The sequence below is a fragment of the Scophthalmus maximus genome, chromosome 22, assembly GCF_022379125.1.
Source record: "Scophthalmus maximus strain ysfricsl-2021 chromosome 22, ASM2237912v1, whole genome shotgun sequence".
Classification (NCBI taxonomy): domain Eukaryota; kingdom Metazoa; phylum Chordata; class Actinopteri; order Pleuronectiformes; family Scophthalmidae; genus Scophthalmus; species Scophthalmus maximus.
The window spans coordinates 5,408,979-5,430,000 of NC_061536.1; the positions used below are offsets into that span (position 1 = coordinate 5,408,979).

General features: G+C 42.0%; 4 protein-coding genes across 5 annotated transcripts in view; 1 reads left to right on the plus strand and 3 right to left on the minus strand.

The window, feature by feature from the left end:
* Nucleotides 1–309: 309 nt before the first annotated feature.
* pex1 (peroxisomal biogenesis factor 1) lies at nucleotides 310–10,698 on the minus strand. The gene is made up of 24 exons (XM_035620570.2): nucleotides 10,497–10,698; nucleotides 9,066–9,212; nucleotides 8,807–8,890; nucleotides 8,518–8,632; nucleotides 7,581–8,245; nucleotides 7,331–7,450; nucleotides 7,113–7,233; nucleotides 6,839–6,945; nucleotides 6,594–6,679; nucleotides 6,361–6,493; nucleotides 6,134–6,230; nucleotides 5,857–6,027; nucleotides 5,575–5,729; nucleotides 5,311–5,497; nucleotides 5,023–5,189; nucleotides 4,372–4,506; nucleotides 4,225–4,289; nucleotides 3,913–4,055; nucleotides 3,234–3,337; nucleotides 2,945–3,121; nucleotides 2,249–2,503; nucleotides 1,774–1,968; nucleotides 1,221–1,351; nucleotides 310–860 (listed from the first exon to the last, which is right to left on the minus strand). Exons 1-24 carry the CDS (start codon nucleotides 10,605–10,607, stop codon nucleotides 794–796), a joined length of 3,738 nt encoding a protein of 1,245 aa, XP_035476463.2. The 5' UTR covers nucleotides 10,608–10,698; the 3' UTR covers nucleotides 310–793.
* A 151-nt stretch (nucleotides 10,699–10,849) lies between these two features.
* Nucleotides 10,850–12,692, plus strand: rbm48 (RNA binding motif protein 48). Its single transcript, XM_047330276.1, has 5 exons — nucleotides 10,850–10,985; nucleotides 11,242–11,432; nucleotides 11,534–11,679; nucleotides 11,842–12,401; nucleotides 12,511–12,692. Exons 1-5 carry the CDS (start codon nucleotides 10,857–10,859, stop codon nucleotides 12,571–12,573), a joined length of 1,089 nt encoding a protein of 362 aa, XP_047186232.1. The 5' UTR covers nucleotides 10,850–10,856; the 3' UTR covers nucleotides 12,574–12,692.
* On the minus strand, nucleotides 12,588–14,556 carry efcab1 (EF-hand calcium binding domain 1). Its single transcript, XM_035620571.2, has 6 exons — nucleotides 14,392–14,556; nucleotides 14,084–14,242; nucleotides 13,573–13,677; nucleotides 13,326–13,477; nucleotides 12,840–12,944; nucleotides 12,588–12,752 (listed from the first exon to the last, which is right to left on the minus strand). The coding sequence occupies exons 1-6, from the start codon at nucleotides 14,510–14,512 to the stop codon at nucleotides 12,702–12,704; spliced, it is 693 nt and encodes a 230-aa protein (XP_035476464.1). The 5' UTR covers nucleotides 14,513–14,556; the 3' UTR covers nucleotides 12,588–12,701.
* A 737-nt stretch (nucleotides 14,557–15,293) lies between these two features.
* The window catches only part of sytl1 (synaptotagmin-like 1), a 7,398-nt gene continuing 1,669 nt past the window's right edge, over nucleotides 15,294–21,022 (minus strand). The window contains exons 4-16 of one of the 2 annotated variants that reach the window (XM_035620574.2): nucleotides 20,130–20,281; nucleotides 19,922–20,018; nucleotides 19,780–19,825; nucleotides 19,655–19,691; nucleotides 19,532–19,572; nucleotides 19,165–19,269; nucleotides 18,832–18,998; nucleotides 18,623–18,725; nucleotides 18,221–18,382; nucleotides 17,742–17,820; nucleotides 17,421–17,520; nucleotides 16,806–17,011; nucleotides 15,294–15,927 (exon numbers count right to left, since the gene is read on the minus strand). In XM_035620574.2, the coding sequence (XP_035476467.2) occupies nucleotides 15,785–15,927; nucleotides 16,806–17,011; nucleotides 17,421–17,520; nucleotides 17,742–17,820; nucleotides 18,221–18,382; nucleotides 18,623–18,725; nucleotides 18,832–18,998; nucleotides 19,165–19,269; nucleotides 19,532–19,572; nucleotides 19,655–19,691; nucleotides 19,780–19,825; nucleotides 19,922–20,018; nucleotides 20,130–20,281 (1,438 nt within the window). In that variant the 3' untranslated portion in view covers nucleotides 15,294–15,784. Of the gene's footprint in view, nucleotides 15,928–16,805; nucleotides 17,012–17,420; nucleotides 17,521–17,741; nucleotides 17,821–18,220; nucleotides 18,383–18,622; nucleotides 18,726–18,831; nucleotides 18,999–19,164; nucleotides 19,270–19,531; nucleotides 19,573–19,654; nucleotides 19,692–19,779; nucleotides 19,826–19,912; nucleotides 20,019–20,129; nucleotides 20,282–21,022 lie in introns of both variants that reach the window. The other variant, XM_035620573.2, reaches the window with a different exon arrangement.

Below are 21,022 nucleotides of genomic sequence, written 5' to 3' on the forward strand. Positions count from 1 at the left end.
GTGTATTGTAAAAGTATTTCCTCTACTTGTCCTTTTTTTAGGCTGTATTGAGTGGGATTGACAAGACTAAGGCAAGCCAAATGCAGCTCTATGCATCTATATTTACCACTGCAGAACCTGTCGGAACCATTGTGTGTAGGATGTCTCAACTGTACTTTCGACATTTTCCTGTTCTTCCTGTAATGTTGCACTTCTTAGGGAGGGTTAACTTGCATCTAAATCAATCTCATTAATGAATGAAGTTGGTTTTAGTGAACTATGTCCCTGACATAGTTCACTAAAACCAAAATATTACCTGAGCAAAGGTTGTGATGTGAACACCTGTGTGGGTGCGCAGGGCCTTTATTCATCAAAAATAATCCACAATATATTTTTCTATTTTGTCAGCACATCAAATATTGTGAAGTATAATCTAAGAACCCCACCACCATCACCTTTTTAACTCTCCAGGATATAAACAGAATATTGAGTAAACAAAAGTTAAGAATGCGCTACAGCCACCAGATGGCGCCAGTGACCAGGAAATAATGAATAAAGCCTTTCATAATCAGTTCAAGAAAGGGTCTATAACTCTGTATTTTATGAAGACATTATACAAATGTACAGTAATTACATTTTTAAGTGGATACATTTCTCATTAATATTCCAAGTACAAAACCATATTTAAATTAATCATATTAATTTACATTGTCTTTAGAGCCCTGAACTTTTAAATTCCACAGATTGTTAATTATCAATTGCACTTTTGTTTATAAATGTCAAAAAAGGGAATTAGTCAGATTAATGTGTTGGCTCAAGCTAAAGTCACACGTTGTCCAGGTTGAAATGTGTTAAGAGATGAACCGCCAAAGCTTTCATACCTTGAAAGGAAGACAGACAGATTTGAGAGATGAGATGAGTCAACCGCAATACATAGTTGAATATGCAATATCAAAATACACAAAAAGTACACAGAGTAATTTGACTTGATAAACATGTTTGACATAGCGAAATGAATTTTATCGTTGATTAATATTTTTCCTGCTGCTACATGGAAAAAGTTTTGAAACAACAGTTGTTTCAAAATGTTTTTCAGTTCCAACTGAAGGAGATTGAAACTTTTTTTTCATAAATGAGCATTCACATAAACTGTAAAATGACTTCTTTACTACTTTCTAGAGAGCAATCTATGTTGGTTACAATGTCAACAGTAGTGTGGTCTCTGGTGACCTGATACTCACAGTTTTGTGTATCTGTTCCAGTCCGACTTGCTGAGAGATGGTCTAGTCGCAGCCAGGGCAGAGTTCACATGAGCCTGACACAACAACAGGCCCGACTGGGTGGAGGCTGAATGAACACGGTCACATTCCTCCTATACACACACACACACACACACACACACACACACACACACACACACACACACACACACACACACACACACACACACACACACACACACACACACACACACACACACACACACACACACACACACACACACACACACACACACACACACACACACACACACACACACACACACACACACACACACACACACACACACACACACACACACAAACAATCATGCACCCAATAGAAAAAGTAAGCAGTTTAACACGATTGGTTGGACAACAGCCCTGAACAGAGGAGTATAGAATCGTACGAACGTCCTCAAATAAAATAGAAAAGAAATAAAAACTTCACCCAGTCAAGAAGTTGACTGGGTGAACTGTAAAGAAATAGGACAAAACTGGAAAACAGAAATGTATGCCCATTGTTGTCCCTTACATTGACTCTCCTGTGGTTGTTCTTGATGTTGTTGACGTCTTCTTGTAGGCGCTCCAACTGCTCTGGGCTCAGCTCTTCGTATCCACTCTGAAGAGAGGACATGAAGACAGGAGGGACGGAGCCACCGGGGTCACGAACTGATGCCCCCGCACAGTCCTGCGTGATGGAGTTGGGTCCAGAGATGCACTGGGAGTTCTGTCAAAAAAATGCAGGCGAGAGAAAATGGACAGACACAAAAAGGATGTGAGGAAATAAGAGTTTTTTAAACCACTGGATCGCACCACTACATTTAGAACAACATGAGTACAAGCAGAGTATTTATAGAACCATCCTATGATATCGATGCTGCCTTCACTGCTTTATTGTGCTCTTTCTTGAATCTGAGAACACAGCTCTGTAAAAATAAAATATCCCTGCCTTTGATACATTTAACTTGAGAATTGTTTTTTTTAGGTGTCTTGACAGCACCGCTCACCAGTCCAGAAATCGGTGAATTCCCTGACTCAGACTCATAGGAGCTTCCAAAGTAGAGTCTCCAGACGTTGCTGCGATGGTGTTCTTCTTCTGCTCGGAGCTCGTCGGGCTCCAGCAGAACAATGGACTGGTCCAAACACGTGCCTTGGTCTCTCTCCCCGACAGAGTCGTCTGAGCCGCTGCTGTTGTTTGGGAAGATCATGGAGGACAGACTCATGTCGCTGTCTGAGCCGCAGGTCAGCTCCTGATTGTCACACTGAAACAGAGAGTTTAAGTTGAGATAAACAAGTGCAAAACCCTTTGTAGAACCCCCAAAAAAGCATGAACGGGCAGAGTAACTTCACTGTGTCTCTGATGTTTAAGAAATTTAAATTCTGCTTCTGGCAGCCCTAGCTGTTCAGGTTATTTAATCATATCTTGTCACCACAGTTGGGAATCATTTGAATCATACTGTAACCCGATAATGAACTAATAAGTAGAGGAACTCCAATGTGTGGAGATGCATACAAAACCCTTTTGTTTAATTAGCCTTGAGGGACAAAAAAAAAATCCTGCTTGGCTGCTTCAACATGAACCATGAATAATTTAAAAATAAACTGGCTGACAGTTTCCTTCCTTCGCGTTTTATTGTGGCCCAAGGCAACCAGACACAATAAACTCAGTCAGTAGCAGCATTATTAAAATATAATGGACTTACATGCGGTGTGCTTGTGTCCAAGCTGTTGTGGATGGCCTCCAGCTGTGCGTTGTAGAGCAGGGCCTTCAGGTCTGCCCCGGTGAACTGCTCCGTCCCTGCTGCCAACTGCTCTAGGTCCACACCAGCAGCCAGGGGAATACCGGTACTCAGAGCCCTGAGGATCTCCACACGAGACTCCTGGAGACGTGACACACACGAGGAGACAGTTTGTCAATATTTGGATCATCTGCACACAAACACAATTTGAAGGTGCAGTTTTATTAATAGTCTTAATTCCAATTCAAAAGACCAGGTCAGGAGGGGGGCAGTAGAGGGACTTGTCCAGACGTCCGGGTCTCAGTAGGGCCGGGTCAATCAGATCTGGACGGCTGGAGGCTGCGAGCACATATACACCTACAACAACAAACATGAAAGGTTTTCATTCATTTGAATCAAAGGAATAATTCATCATTTTGGAAAATAAACTTACGTGTCAGAGGAGAAAATCAATACCACTCTCCTACCTGTTACATTGGAAGCTGGGGCCAGGGGTGAGTTAGCTTAGCTTTGCTTAGCATAAAGACTGAAAGCGGGGGAAACAGCTAGCCTGCCTCTATAAGGTTAGAAAATCCACCTAAAGCTCACTTATTAACAATTTAATCTCTGGATTTATGGAGCTTATGTGCAGACTACTTCTTGGCCAGGCGCATCATGGAGGTGTTTTTTTTGTCATTATGAGGTTGCCTAGCAACCTGTGATATAGTGAGGCACACAACCCTTGTAAAAGTACAAAAAGAAATCATTGCATTGAAGTTTTCCACTTAGACGTTGGACTTTTTCTTTAAGTGTGTGTGTCAGTCAGTCAGTCAGTCAGTCAGTCAGTCAGCAGGGATAAATGAAATTCCTGAGCCCCGAGGCTCAAGACTGAACACATCAGTTAAACGTACCAATATAGCCTGTTGAAACTGTCATTATGCAGAATGACCTACCCTGTAGTCCTTCCACCCCATCCAGCTGGGTGAGGAGCTGGTTGACCACACGGTCAGTCACACCTGTGCTGTCGTGGCCCCTCCGGGGGGCCAAAGAGTCAAACTCATCGAAAAACAGGATGCACGGCTTAGCTGCTTGTGCCCTGGAACAGACAGAATGACAGAAAGAAAGTTAACACTTCCAATTAAATGACTGGTTGTTACAAGAGCTTATGATTTATATAAATGTTCGATGTTACTCATATTAACTGGCAATGAAATTCATAATAGAGGGTCAGTGTTCCGTTGGGAGGAATGCTAATGTTCACTTACCTCTGGAAAACATCACGGACTCCCTGCTCACTGGCTCCAATGTACTTACTCAGAAGTTCAGGTCCCTGGGGAGAGGTGAATATTCTTGTGTCACTGAAGGAAAGACACAGCCTTCTGTTTGACTGACTGAGACAGAGTCTCGCTCACCTTGATGCTGATGAAGTTCATACCACTGTCTTTGGCCACAGCCCTGGCCAGCAGGGTTTTCCCTGTACCAGGAGCTCCATACAATAATATTCCTGAGCGATGGCGGATAGGAAGATTGGAGAACAGGATAGGATACTGCAAGACACCAAAAATCCACAGTCAATTATTGTTAAATCTATCAATTATGTTGAATAAATCCAGTTAACTTAACCTCATTAATCATTTTTCACTTGTGTCTATCATAAATATGGGATTTGTTTTAAACAAATAATTGTTCTAAATGGAAAAGAAAGGTAAAATTGAAACTGATAAATTCAGTGGCTTTGAAATTAAAGGCAAGCTGAGTACGAGTGATAAAATCCCTTGTGTACTTGACTTTTTAATGAAACAAATCAGCTAAATAAATAAGTATAATTTTTTTTAAATGAACATGTTCATTTGCATCCAAACTGCTGTTATCGCTTCTCTGCTGCTGTGAGACTTTTAAATGGTTATCTTCAATGAAATCAGTAGCATTTAGGATGATGAGGTAAAAAATAAATAGTCATCATGTTCATTTTTACAATTTCTTTTCATTAGGTCTGTTCATCCTGTTTGGAATTGTATGTCAACACAACAGGTTGTCCTGTGATTGGCTGCACTGACACTGACCTTAGCAGGGAGCAGTACAGTTTCCATTAGCTGCTGCCGCACCTCTCTCAGCCCTCCCACCCTCTCCAGCCCAATTGCACTTGGGGTGTGGAGGTCTACCCCCCACAGCGAGGGAGGCGTGAACCCCTTAAGAGCCTGTACAAAGTCCCTCCAAGATAGACTTGCACCTGAGAAATACAGAACACAGAGTAATTATGTGAAAGTGGCACAATTAACTAGCATGAAATAGACCTTTGAATAAACAACATGAAGCTTGACTATACATTAATTTTACTGTAGCTTTGTTACCCTGATCGGTGTGTCCTCTTTGTACTGTGTTAGCGTGGACAGCTCGCTCCAACAGCAGCGCCAAGTCTTGAGGCGTGTAACCCTCTGTTTCCTTGGCAACAACCTCTAGGTCGAGAATCTGTAATGTTTCCTCAGACAGACTAGACTTTCTGAGGATCAGACGACGCAGGATCTCTGCTCTCTGGGCCTGCAAACAATAACGCACAAGCTATTGGTTTTGTACCTCATCAGTCTATGTCTGTATGTGTGTGTGCGTGTATTAACCTGGTCCGGTGGCTGGATGTCTACAAATCCCTGGATGAAGTGGGACCCCTGCACTTCAGTCAGTGACGGGTGGAGGGAGTGTTCACTCTGGCTGGTAATGATCAGACACACCAAGCTGGAGTGAATCACCACTTCGTCCACCACATCCTTTAGACCTGCAGCCGAAAGACGAGAAGAATTAACACCAACGTCAGAAATAAGTATCAATACTGTCTGACCATACAGTATGACAAAAACCAAAACCAAATGCACACATAAAAATAAAAAAAGTATATGGTTTACTCTGTGCAATGTGCTGTTGCAACAGCGCCTCAGGGCCCTGCTCATGTTCAGGCGAGGTTGGTGTCCCCGTCACATGGTCCAGGTCATCAAGAAGAACAACTGAAGGCTGCCTCCACTCGGCCTGTTCAAAAACATCCTGCAGCATCTGCCTCACACTCTCTGCCCTTTTGCCTAAGAACAAAAGGTTAATTCATAATGGTTTCAGTTAAACAAAGCCTAGTTTTCTGACCAATTAGGCATCATCATCATCAAGTGTTGGTATGGAGTATTTGTTGACCTTGTAGCTTTCTGCAGTCCACCACCTCCACATGTGCATCTAAATCTTCTCTAGCTTTCCTGCAGAGGGCTTGGGATAGAGTGCTCTTTCCACTACCCTGAGAGCGGAAAAGAACAACAACAATATTGGTTATGATGATAGTTTATTCAATTATTTGTTGTCTGACGTGCTTAAGCTGACAAATCAACACTGCCTGCGTTAGTTCTACAATTTTTATTGTTAAATACCTTAGCACCAGTGATGAGTAGAGCTCCTCCTTGGAGCCCCTGACCAGTGGTACCAAGCTCTCGTGACAGGGGACTACCCAGAAGGCTGTGGGAGACAAACTCAAATCCAGTCCTACTAAGATCATCAATCCCACTGGCGAAAAACGAAGGAGTGAGAGATGTAGAGAGAAATTAATGCGAGAAAAGGTCAAAGTTGAAATGATACGAAGACTATGAAATGGCTACATACTAACCCAAGAATACTGAGACGGGGAAGCTCTATGTTGGGTGTTTCAGCTTCAGCTTTCACAGCTGGCGTGGTGACTGACTCTCTGTGTACCTGAAGATTACACAGAAGTGACAATTGTGAACAACACCACAGAGACTTTTAAAAATTTGTATCCATCACTTGCATGGAATTATGCAAAGAAAACTGCATGGATCAATCCGTTTTTGTGGAAATTGTATTGGAAAATTAATGACATGTGCATGTTAATACCTGTATGTCTTCCTTCTGGAAGAAAGTGTGTGCTAGGAAAAATAGCTGGTCTGGAGGATCAATTGCTGGTTCTGGTTTCAGCACAGTTAGGGCAAACTCTAACTTTGCTATCGATGAGAATAAAAGAGAAGAGAACAGTGACACATTATTGCAGCTGAAAGTACTGTATCTTTTAATATTGCATTATATTAGGGAGGACTTTATCATATTTGTCTATATGATTTTTAAAAACAATTCTGACAGAGCTTGTTAAAGAAGAGTAGAAATAAATCACCCTCTGTTCCGAGTAGGAGGATGGTGCCAGACCGTGCAGTCAGACAGGCTAAAGGTTCATGACTCTGAGTGTGCAGCCAACCAAGGAAAGCCGTCCGGATCTCCCCATCGTCTTCCTCACGCTGAGGAAAGTAAATTTCACAGATTTCACACACAAACATGAGGGAAAAATTGACACCACAATGTAGCTACAATACAGCTGGCTGCTCCGGCACTCACCAGTGGTTTTAGAGGCTGCAGACGAATAGTGGAGGCCACTTTGATAGTCGATGTAACTGGCTTAATTCTAACCATTGAATGTGGGATGATATTCGATCTGGTGGCCAGGGGCTGTGGGATCTGGAGAAAAAAAAATTTTTGTACGAAATTACAATTTATAGAGCAGAGAACTTGTGAACTCAAGTAGAAATGTCCATTGTTAACCGGTACATAAATGGACACGCTGTTACACTGCTGGAAAGCATCTTACCCATACTCTTCCACTATGGATCTCTCCCTGGCTCGGACCGCTTTGTTTGTCTGCTAGATTACGATGGCACACCACCCTGACCACCATGACCTCTTCCTCTTTCACATCTCCTACTCCATCCAAAGAGACACCAACATTGGTAACCCCTGTTTTCTTATTTTTCTCCATGGCCTGCTTGGCTCTTTCCCGTGTCTCTTTTGGGCAAGGAACCTTAGAGAGCAGACCGTATGTCACTGGAGACTGACCTCCAATTATGCTAGCATTAAGTCCATGCGTCGAAGGAAATAAATGAATAACACCAGTGGCAGTGTGGCTTATGGTGCAAAGAGAGTCAGGAGGTGCACCGCATACTCTGTAGATTGAGTCAGTGAGGAGGGCAGGGATGCCAGGTACTGGTGGTAGCTCTTTAATTGGGTCATAAGTGCCCTTTATCATATAGCGTACAAGGCTCCGCAGGTCAGCTATGCCACCCCACTGGTGGCTTTGAGGGACATGAGTGGTATTTTCTGATGATTGTCCCAAGGAGGAGGATACATCCGTGTTCTGCTCTCTGCTCCTCACTGGAGAACCACTGTGGTCACTTATTCCAGCTCGGATCTTCGGCGAAACAATTAGCTCTGTGAACTGTTCCAGGCGACCGTAGGGCACAGACGGCGAAATTGATGCTGCACAATAATAAAAAAGCAGAAAAAAACGTGTTCAGAAATGCTGTCAATTGACATGAACAGATCCTTTACTGAGTCAACTTTACTTGCTAAAACCCTAGAGTGTTCTAAGGGTTATCACATAATGACATTTTATATTTTTGGTCATAAAGTTCTCAAAGACAATGTTTCCTCTCATGAATTTCCTATTTTTTTATAAGCAAAGGCATATATATAAACAGACTATTTGCTACAGACAAAAAATAATAATTATTGCATTAACTACTACTGACCTATTCGGATGTAGATGGCTGTGTGGCTGTCCACCCACACAGGAAAGACAGCATCTTGGAACACCACTCTGATCTGATCTAACAGCTGCTGCTCAAGTGCAGCACCGTGAAGCTCCTGGAGGTATGAAACAGAAGAAAATAATGCTTAATAAATTCTTCTTTAAGTGATTTGGTGTCACAACCCCCGATGGCTCCTCTAATTGTAATTAGAGAGTGCATTTGAACATAATGTATACTTTTACATGAAGACTTTTACATTCCTCATTACTGTAAATCAATGTTCACCCACCAGGATCTCCCAGTCATCCGATGACAGAGGCTCCACAAACACTTGATGCACTGATGAGACCTGGTGACATGGTCTCAGGAAGCCCTGAGAGAAAAACCAAACAATCAGTCTGCCAATAAACACACCTAGTCACCCCTGAAGAGCAACTGACAATTAAATCTCAAAAGATTCAGGATCATGTCATAAAGGATGTCATAAAGAGATAACTATTTATTAGGGAGACATAGCACAAAATAAATATTCAACTGTAGAGCCCTACCTGCTCTCCATCTTTCAGGCCAAGCTTTTCTCCCAGTTGCCGACACAGCTCCACTTTGTGACTGTCAAAGCTGGAGGAGGCTCTGTTTGGAGTCCAGCTGAGGTACAGTGGAGACCCATGGCCCCAGGACAACTCCAAAGCTTGGTTCTGAAACACGGTTAAAGCACAAAGTTTTTGCTGTGGTTAGGCCTGTCACGAAAATGACATTATCGTCTTATCGTACGATAAATGAATATGAAATCAATAATTTTTATTGACCTCAATAATAGCCATTGTGTCTACATGCATGGTTTTAACATAAGAATGACTGTCAACAACTAGTTTGGTCTATAAAATGTCAGAACATGCCTTCAAATTGTTTGTCTTTGTATGGGCCTTAAGGCACGTCTAAACTTCGCATAACATTTATCTAACGCAAAGACCAAGCTCACATGATTCAGTATCAATAAATGGTTCTTAAAATGACGATAATACTGTTTATCGCAATCATTTCTGGGACAATATATTGTGCGACTAAAAGACGTTGTCGTGACAGGCCTAGCTGTCGTATTATCAAACGTCTGTATCGTGATCACTTTACTTTTCCCTGCCAGCAAACGGTCTCTCCTCAATTTCAGGCCCTTTTACACGAGCGAGGGAGGAAAGCTCATTCAAGTGCCATGGGAACTCTTCCGTGTACGCTCCTTGAAAATCACACCACGCAGCTGTCATCTGCAGGATGGGGTTCGATATAGATTTTTATAAAGATGCTAATATCCATAGCATAACAGAACACAGAAGACATTACAGTAATTAATAAGAATGGATTGGGCATTCGCTCATTCTCCTGCTCCATCTCTCATGTAATGCTCTGTCACCACCAAGTGAGACTGCAGGAGAACTACTGCAAAAACGTTTGTGTCAAAATGGAAACCAAAAGTGAAAATACTAACTATCACACTGCTGAAATTTTTGATAAGACAGTATTTCACACATCTGTTTGACGACATGTTATTCTTTACTATCGCTTCGTCACTGACCCCAAGCAGACAGGGTTAAATCTGTCATTGCTCAACTCCTGACAGCACTCAATTCTTTTGCCCCCCCATCTCTTGGCAGATATGTTGTTTCTCACTGGCTTATTGGCTACTGTAAAGCTTGATCAAATCAAATTAGCTAACAGGTCGCTGGGACATATGATGGAGCAAAAAACCTCCCTGCACGTTTCTCTTTGCCTTTTATTTATGCTAATGGAAAAGCATTATGAGCCTAATAGCATATACATATAAAAGAGTAATACTGTATAGCGAAGTGCAGAAGATAACTGGTGTCAGAAACTACCAGACAGCGAAATGATTCCGTTAAGAATATTGTAAACACACCGTCACAGACGCACGCTGACAGAAGACAGAGGACACTGACAGCTGCACAGCGAGCTACAAGCTAAATTACCTCGTTCAGGGAAAGGTGAGATATCAGCTTCGGGGGGAGGTGAAGAAAGCTGTTTTTTGTGTTGTTAAAAACAACAGTTACGGGTTGAATGCCCTGGTTATTGAACATCATTTGCACATTAGCCCGAATAGCTCTGTGACCACAGCGCAGGCTGCTCCGCTAACGTTCAATGTGCAACAGGTTCGTGTAGTCGAGTCGCTCGATGTCTCTGTGCTCAGCCAGACCAGAGCAGCCGATGTTGAGATTTATTTTTCAAAATAAGATATGGCACGCAGACCAGGCTATGAACGTAAAGCGTGTAGGATAGAGAATGAGCTCTTATTTTGAAAGTGAGCCAAACGGAGGATCATTTCCGCAAACATGGCGGCGCCTGAAGACAAAATTCCGGGCTGTTGGGTCGCTCCGGAGGTTTATAAACACCACGAACAGCGAAGAGTTTGTATATCGAGACCAAAGTACAGGGAGGGAAGGAACGCGAAAGCGGTTAAGGTAAGAAAATGCTCTATATCTGCTCAATATCCGCAAGGACAACACAATGGGTCTTGAGCGATGAGACACGCTTGCTAGAGGGGAATAAACTGACTATGCAAATAATCAATATTTACACTATTCTAATTGTTATCCACCCTGCGCAAACATTGTCATTGGCATACCAAAGTTTCTCGATATTTTGGTACCCCAGCCAAGTATGTTGAGGACATTGCAGAACAAGTGTCATCATTTGTCTTGTGCATTATCATTACAGGTATACACCATCAATTTAGAGTCCCGTTACCTGATGGTCCAAGGGGTCCCGGCCATTGGAGTGATGACCGAACTGATCCAGCTGTGTGCCCTGTATGGAGCTGTGGAGGAGTACCGGCCCCTGGATGAGTATCCTGCAGAGGACTTCACCGAGGTCTACCTGGTCAAGTTCCAGAAACTCACAAGCGCCAGGTTCAGTATCTGACTCAAACTGTGTTCGTTATACTTTAGTGGCAAAGTTGAAAGGTTCTGAACAAATATATATTTTTTTGGTTTAAAAATGTCTTTTTCAGAGCAGCCAAACGGCGAATGGATGAAAAGAGTTTCTATGGTGGTGTGCTGCATGTGTGCTACGTCCCAGAGTATGAGAGTGTGGAAGACACCAGGTCAAAACTGCTGGACCGAAGGAGATATATAATGAGGGCCGCTCAGAATAAAGGTACACTTTAACATCAAATATAAACTTACTCTTCCAATAAATTAATGATAGATAGATAGGACTCCTGAAAAAGCAAAATAGCTTTTTATTTGTATTTTTAATAGCTAAAATGACAAATCAATTTAAACCTTGATATTATATTTTTTGTCTCTAATTTTAAAGTTAGAGAAAGGGAACAGAAGGAGACGGGGAATGAGGAGCCCACGACATCAAAGACAGCCACCACATCAGAAAAGATCATCTCCAGACGTGATCGAATGACAAATAATGACAATAGAGGAGAGAATTCAAACTTCAGCCATTATTCAGGCTTTCCTCTGCTGCCATTACCACCCCAGGAACACCCTTATTATGGACATAAGACTCAACATGGGACCATACCAACAGAAGATAAAATGGGGACATTACATAATGCCATAATCAACACAAAACAGCAGCCAGCGCAGGGTTTAAGCTTCAGTCAAACCTCCTCAGACAGAGAAAGCGGCACAGAACAAAGACTTACTCCGAATCCGGCCTCTGTCGTCAGATTTGTCCCGAGGACGACAAACCTGGAGAACAGGAAACGCAAAAAGGAAGATGTTCCAGAGGACACGCATACTGATGTTTCTGGTAAAAGTGAGCCTTTGATTGGGCCAAAGCTACCTGAGCCACCTAAACTAGACATGGAGGATGAATCACTGAACACAACCGTCAGCCTAATCAGGAGCACAATGAAACAGGTAACCTATAATCTGATTTTAATTGTGGCAATTCAGAACAACATTAATTCTTCAGCATATTCTAGATGTCGCAATTGACGCCAGTAAAATCACTGTCAATCTTTCTCAGGTGGGATCAGTTCCTGACATCAAACCAGTGGAGAAAAAGATTAAACCACGTCGTCGGATTTGATCACACCAGCTCAGTTTCTTGTGGAAACTTTTTTTATTTCAACCTTTTTTCATCACAATTCAAACATCTATAAACTTTGTATTAAAGAAGGTACAGCTGAAAAAAATGCAAATGGATTCATGATTTCTTCATTGTTTCAGTTGTTCCCGAAATACACGCTTTTCAAATGTCTCAGTACTCTGAAAAAGGATGAAAAACATAATGTAAGATTAAGAACTTTTGACTTAAATCATTATGTTTCTCACTATCCTTTAATTCCTGATTACCGTGGTGTCAGGGAGGCAGGTTCCAAAAGCTTCGAGTAATAGGTTCTGCTCATTCACTGCCTTTTCAAAGTCGCCAAAAGACAGCCTGCCATCGTGGTCATGGTCCTGCCAATATAAACAATATACAATATTTTTCACAGCTGCCATTTTGATCCGAAAAGTGTTACTGTTTATAAAGGCTCTGTACCAAAAATAGAACACAACCTTCAATGATTAGTAGGCTATTTATTTTTAAGGTTATTTACATATTTTATGTTAAAATGGCTGCTGTGATATCTGCTGTCTATATGAATGTGGTCAACAACTTATTTTATATCGATGGTAATGATCTAAACGAGGAAAATGATAAATTGTCCCTCTGAAATACTGACATTTTCAATCTAGTTTTGAGGTCTGAGGGAGTTGTACAGAGAGTGTTTGCAGAAGTAACTCAAGTTGTAGCAATAAACCATGATGTTGGGGTTAGAGCAGTAACTATCCCCTTACCATCTTTTTGAGCGTGATCTCCACCAGATCTTTGATTCCTTCGTCTGGGTCCTCCTCCGCGGGCTGCCTGATGAGGCTGTTCTTCAGCATGTGAAACATTTCCTCCCTTGAGATGTAATTGTCGCCATTCAAGTCATACACATGAAAGCAGTCTGACCCATGCAAAAAAAAAGGGAGTCATCACCTGGACAATAACTTGGGGTTTTTATGTGTGGGAGTGTAAAGCTAAGCCGTGAAGACAGCTCACATTTAATTTTTTCATCCAAGGTCCCTCGGAGCAAAACGGATAGTCCTTCAATCCACTCCTTCATACTCACAAAGCTGTCGTTGTCTTTGTCAAATGTCCTGAAGACTGTAGGACAGATAATCAGTAGTAGATGGAACAGGCCCAGGTTAACACGTTACTAAGATTAATAAATAACCCATTCTGAATCTTCTCGACAACTCTTTATTTTACAGGTCCATAAATTCCAATTAATTTCCAAGTGATCTAAAAAGTTTCTTGGTAAGACCCACATTGTTTGGTATGAATTATTATTTGTAAATGCTAAGTCAGCAAAAATGAAGAATATAGTTTCTGATAAAAAAAATTAATGAGTAATAATGACTTGGGCTTAACTTGAGAAAGTGTGTTCAACTGGAATGCATCTAGAAGTCAATAAGCATAATTGAACTAAAATAACAATTACAGGGAAAATAGAGACGAACTGTATCCTTTCAAAAAAAATTGCAATTATTATCAGCAATACACACGATACCTCCGTCCATGATCATATCATCGGTCATCCCAAAGATGTTGTGCAGGATGCTCCGGAACTTCCCTCTGTCCAGGCCGGGGGCTGCTCTCCTCGGGGCAGCAGGCTCCCCCAGGAGAACATTATACTCTCTGATAAGGCACTCCACCTCCTTTTTGTTGACTGGGGTCAAAGGAACAATTCCTTACTTTTCACGTTCAACAATTTAGCTGTAGGACATTTTGCCCTTCTTTATGGTAGCTGAAGCTCATTGAAACTATAGATTGGCATGGAATAATAGGACAAGAGACGTTTTGACTGAGTATACTCACAGTGCTCCACTTGTTTAGAGATTTTTTCGGCGAGAGTCTGCAGTAACTTTCTGTTCATCGCAGACATTTGAAGAGGCAGGACGCCGGACACGATGGGCTCGAGTCCTCCGACAGAGGCCATGTTGACATGTGGTCACCATGGCAACCGTGTACCATTCAAGAAACGGGCTGAGACTGATTTTAAAAATAAAGAAAAACAAATATAAACGTAACTGCTACCAGTAAAGAGTACGTTATAGTTTATTCAGTGTGTTGATAAAAGGCAACCGAATTAAACTTAACACCAAACATTTAAGTAAAGTGTATTTTATTTACAAGAAGTTTAGTGATTTATTTTTTAATATGGGTAATTAAATAAAAGTATACCGCTACTGTAAAAGAGCCTCCTTTAATGATCATTAACTATATCTAATAGTTCATCATTTAGCACAGCTGCTGCACATAACTCGCCATGTTCAACGTATGAATCATTTGGCCTTTCAAAATGTAGAAGAACAAAATATACTTCCTTTTACTTCTCGTAGAAAATAAATGAGCGCCTACATTACCCACAATGCACACACACGCCACCAGTTGGATTCAATAATAAAGTAATAAAGTAGCGCGAACCCAGCGCCTCAAGCCTCAAGCAGAGACAGGTCTGTCGGACTCACCTCGGAGTCCACCACTTATTTTCTTAATAGTAAACCATCGTTGTCAACCACAACGTTTTCCACATACGCAGGAAAAATGAATTCCCAGTTCATTTCCTTATTTTTATCCCCAAAGCGAGACTTAGGCAAAATGACTCAAGACTCAATAATCCATTACATTCAGATAATCTCACGAAAAATTAATTTTACAATAGGATCATACATTTCAAAAGGATAATGCTAGATTCATGGATAAGACAAAAAAACACATTAAGTCTTAATTAGACTTTATTTTGAAAAGCCAGATAACACTAGTTCCGGTTTCATTTCCGCTTCAAACAGGAATACCAAGATCGTCATCTGCTGGACAGAAGTTGTCGCTCACATTTGTGTACTACTAAACTACTACTACTAATGTCTTCCTCTACTTTCGTCTGGTAAATAAAGGTGGGGAAAGTGAGGCCTCCTCATGTTCCCCTTGTCAATGAGTGGATCAGAACACTATTACAAATGCACTTGTGTGAGATAAGTAAGACTGGAAAAAAAACATACAAATGAGTCATTTGAAATTCAGACTAATTACTAATCTACGCCATTAATTCACAATATTGCACAACTCCACTCAATTTGTGTGTTTACATGTATGAACAACAGAAATAAACTAGTGTATGACTGTATCATTGTGACAGAGAGGTTAAATATGCTTTTGTGCTGAGTGTTCTTTCAGTCCGACTGTTGAACATTTGATCAGTGTGTCTGAGTCACTCGGACCGGTTGGTGAGGTTAGTTCGGATTGATAGCGTTGCGTCAACCCAGTGGTTTGGGTTTTCGATCATGGAGGTCCACACGGCTACCTCCTGTTCTGTGGAGTCCATCCAGCTGACAGCCTCGCCGTAACTCTGACCTGCCATCAAGAGCAAAAACAACACCTTTTTCATTATTCATGTTGAAGAAAATCCTCGCTGTGACCCAGACACTGAGGAATGTGGCATGATGCAAACAATCCTAACAGCTGACCCACTGTTTTTATGTACATATTGTGTATTTCCTTGTGTTATTTTTGCATAAAACAAAGCTATGGCGGCATGCGATGCATCCCTGACAGCCAACATGAGAAACCATAATCACAAACCCAAAACTCTATAGTAGTTGGCCCCACCCACTGAATACTACAACTTATAGTTGAAAATCAGAATCTTCACATCCTAGCAATCTACTAGGCAATCTATCATCCCTCTTTAGGAAAACCCACAATTAGACATAAGACAAGGTTCTTGCACCGCCCCCATGCATCCGACTGTCCAGGTGGAAGATTATGATACCAAACAACCCAGTATTGGATAAATAGCAATGCACCGGTCACTCTCGTGACCTAGAAATGACCTCGCTCTGATAACATGACCATCTGAAATGCCTGAAATGCCAAAGGACCAAAATGACACGCAATGTGTAGCACTGGACTGAAATTCTGTCACCATACCACTGTCTGTCTGTCACCCTTGTCTGAGAGGCTTTTAGGGGGAAGACGGGAGTGTTGGTTCTTTTTCAAACTGTTTCCAACAATATTGTCCGTCACAAATGTCCTAAGCTCACCAAACCCCCTCCAAAATAATGGAATAAAAAAAAAATCAAGAATATATCAGAATGTGAATTTGTCTGTGCATTTGCCCGTCTTCATTTACAGCATGTCCTTAATAGGAACAAAGTATTGAAAACAAGCTGTTCTTTTTTAAATGTAAATATGAATTCAAGTATTAAAACAAACAGTGCAGAGACTCTCACCAGTTCCACAGCTCAGACGAATCCCTCCCAACACGCGTCTCTTTAGCCCCTCTCGGTGCCAGACCACGAGCTCGGCGCAGGCCTCTCTCAGGTCGCTGGTGTGGAAGCCATCATACACCATGGTGTGGTTGTAGGTGGGGCTGATGGAATGCTTCACCACTCGCGTCTTCTGACCACTTTGTCTACTGGCATCTGGGAGTATGTAGCTTTCGGGTTTTCAAATATGACACAATAATGAATGATTGTGAATGTAAGAATCAACCAGGATTCAATTATTGAAATTGTGGGTCAATGTAGATGGATTAAATGTTTTAAATGAGCATTAAACATATGGTCATGCTTGTACATTATATAAATGGGGTTACACTAACTTCAGTGTGTTTAAAACCTAACCTTGCCTTTCAAAAATCTTTTTATAGATTTAATGCTGCATTTAGGAGATGGACTCCATCTGACTACTAGAGATGACTCAAAAAGGAAACATACAACATATATCTTACCTGCTGGTACAAGTATGGTGATGCAACATGATGAATGTTAATATAATTAAAATGTTGCTAAAAATAAAAGTGTTGACGGCAAAATATCAGGAAATATGATGCCGAGCTGACATACCTTCTAACAAATGAGTCTATGGCGCCTCCTTTGTTGGACAGGAGACCTTGAGCCTCCCGAAGCCAGATGTAAAGCTCTCCTGTCAGTGGCAGACCTCTACCTTAAAACACACACACACACACACACACACACACACACACACACACACACACACACACACACACACACACACACACACACACACACACACACACACACACACACACACACACACACACACACACACACACACACACACACACACACACACACAATGTATAATTTGAATGTGATATTGAGATGGGACATAATGTACATCCGTGATGTATGTGCGTCGCTCACCCTCGGATCCATCTGGGGTGAACTTAATAGAGAGCGTGATGGTCCCACGACTGCTAATGGAGTCTGGATTCAAATGAAACTGTGATGAGGAGAGGGGAGAAGAGGAGAGGGAAAGAAAGAAAATAAATGAAAGCAGAGGAAAAGACAAAGGAAGAAAAAGAGGGGGGAAAAGCGAGAAGAAGGGAAGCAGAAGTGTGGAAGCAGGAAAAGATTAAGGTTACATAAAACCTTAGTTGATATTCACAGCATGTCTTCCTCTCCCTTCAGCTCTGCTAGACACAAGAGGCACTCCTCCTCGTATTCCTCGTCTTTGTCAAAGCTGCTGTTACACAGACATGCAGGCACTAAACAAACATACGTACAGGCATCATATTCTTATGGTAAATATTAGCCTGGGAGTAATCAACCAAATATGCTAGGTTGTGAGACTACATGGGCGTGTATTTGCATGAAAGTCATTTATACGTGCTCGTCTTTACCCGTGGCTGCAGGTCCTGCCACAGTGGCCGGGTGCAGGTCCAGTCCCAGAGGCCCAGGGCCACCTCCACCTCACCCAGGAACACGTTCCTCCCAAGGGCCTCGGCATGCCACACCGACAGGTTCAAGGTTCGACTTCGCAGCTCCCCAATTCTCACTTTATACTGAAAGGGTGTAAATAGACTTGGACAGTTAACATCTAGCAGGATGGAAGGGACCTATGGTCAATGTAGAAATGAGCTACAAGAAGTAGACTTTAAATCTGGTAATTTTTTGAAAGGAAATAAGTGACTGCAGTGCATTTTGCAGAACACATTGAGGAGAGCTCAAGGACAAACAGCAGATGGAGGATTTCTGCCAAGGCTGCCACTTATATGTGATATGTAAAAGAGAGAGTGTCTCACTCGGAGTGTCTGATCGTAAACTGGGTTGAGTGTCTTCTTCTTCACCGAAGTTTTCTTCTTACTGTGACTCGACTTGTCCGGCAAAAGATAGGTTTTTACATATCTGTGAAACATTCAAACACACACAGACATCATATGACTGATTTTGTCTGCAACACTGTTGCTGCATTATGCATTTTTCACTTGGACATGCAAGCACCGCGACTTACGGGTCAGAGCGGTTCTTGCGCACTGAAGCAATGTCCTCGCAGCAATAGACCCTGACTTGCAGCTCCTCCTCGTGGGTCTCGTAAACCAGTGAGAACTGGATACGGCCCCTCACCTCCACCATCCCAAAATCGCCTGAGCTGAACAGACTCATCATGCTTCCACTGAGCTACAACACACACACACACACGCAGAACAAAGATCAGTACCTACGTCATTGTCCTCAGCTGAGTCATATTGCGTCGCAAGAAGGCCAATTAATCAATTGTGCGTGAGTGCACGCGCGTGTGTGGAAGGTGTGTGTGTGGAAGGTGTGTGTGTGTGTGTATGCATACAGTATAGCTTGAATGAAGGCTGCTGGTGGAACTGCTGGTTTTCAGAGAAGCTGTCAGGTTGCTGCTCAGAGAGTCAGTGTCCCCGTTGTGACAGTCAAAGTCGTCCTTAAATGACACACACACACACACACACGATTCTCGGATACTGCGTCACTACTAATCATCCATCAAATCCTGCGTCGTGTCATGTCCTTTAACTAGTCTATTAGATCTTATTCCCGGAAAATGTGTTATTGAATTATACATTTAAATTATTTAAAACACTGACTGTGTGTCGGTGGAGTATCTGAATAGAAAGTGGAATAGTTAAAAGAAGTATTTATACATTTGTCATGATAGTCTGGGAAAGTGGTTGCATTATAATCACCTCAGTTTCCGCTGAGTGGCCAATACTTCTACTGTCAAACTCTATGAACAGAATAATGAGTAAATATTAGTACGGAGAGATATTAAGACTTGTACAGAGCCAGTGAGGAAGAAACGTTCATACCTTTGGACGATAAGGAACCATTTCTATGCTGGAGACCCTGGAATTTAAGATGATTTATTCATAGATGATTATTTTAGAAAACAATTTCAAATCTGGAAACAATAATTATGAATGCATACACAGACCTGTGCTAGAAGATTTTTTGTTCCAGGTTTCAAATTTCTTTGACTCCTGACAACACAAATAAGAAAAGGGGAAATGTAGTTTCACAAAAACGTTTCAACGAGTGATAATGATTTTTTTTCTCTCCTCGCTAACCCTTCATACTCTTCCTTGTTGTCCTTCAGTCTACGCTCTGCAGCAGGAGAGGTGTCGTTATGTTTCGCCGTTCTCTCTCCATTAAACAGTCCACTCAGGGGCACATCTGTAACCATAGCAACAACAACATACCCCATCATTGGGATATCCCTCTAACAGCAGATAAACAGCCCTCACAGGCCCAGTAATTGTAGCAATGCATTAACTGGAAACCGACCTGTGCTCTTTGTCTTCCTGTGGCGTATGGTGGCGTGAACAAGGTCGCTGCCCGACGTCGGGTCGCGATGGCGCTTGCTGCACTCCTCGCTGAACCATTGCCCTGACAGGGTGCGCAGACGCTCCGGGTCCGTCTCTCTCTGCTGGAGGATCCTGCAGTGGGTGACACAGGGTCCAGTTAAACAGCAAACAATCACAACCTCCTGTCTGCAAAAGTCAGCTGGTGTCACGTGACGGCTGAAACTTAACACAGAGAGAGTTTTCAGTCACTGCTGTCATGTATGTCAGTCATATGCAAATACACTGTAGTTATTTGACTCTCCCCGCTGAGGTTTTAATTGACCACTAAGACCACAATATACTTTTTTTCAACCTAAAACTACAACATAAAGGTGACAAATTAAAGGATACAAAATAATAATTGAGTGGAGAAACATAACAAATGCAGATATGTCTTTCAAATGCTTAAAACAATGATGTATTTAACATCCTATCATGCTCTCTGACTTGTCCCTTTTTACTGATGCCCCTTTGGTCGTGTGATGAAACATCTCTATCCTGGTGGGAGCAGTGTCTTCCACGATGACAAAGCCCTATCCACAGTGCACAACAGCTCTCTGAATGATGTTGAATTCAATTGGAAATTATGAAAATGATCAGAATCATATGCTGTGGCCCTTCATAGTTGCAGAATGTCAACCCAATTGAACCTGAAGGGTCAGATTTTAGATCTCAAGTGTTCCTCAAGGCACCGAATGGGGCGTGTATAATCCACACCATGGTGCACGGAAGCTGTTCTGGAAGCTCGTGATGGTCCAGTGCCTTACAGAAATTTAATAATGATTTTTTCCCCCTGCTAATTTGTCACCCTTCTGTAGATTAGCGTTTATTACT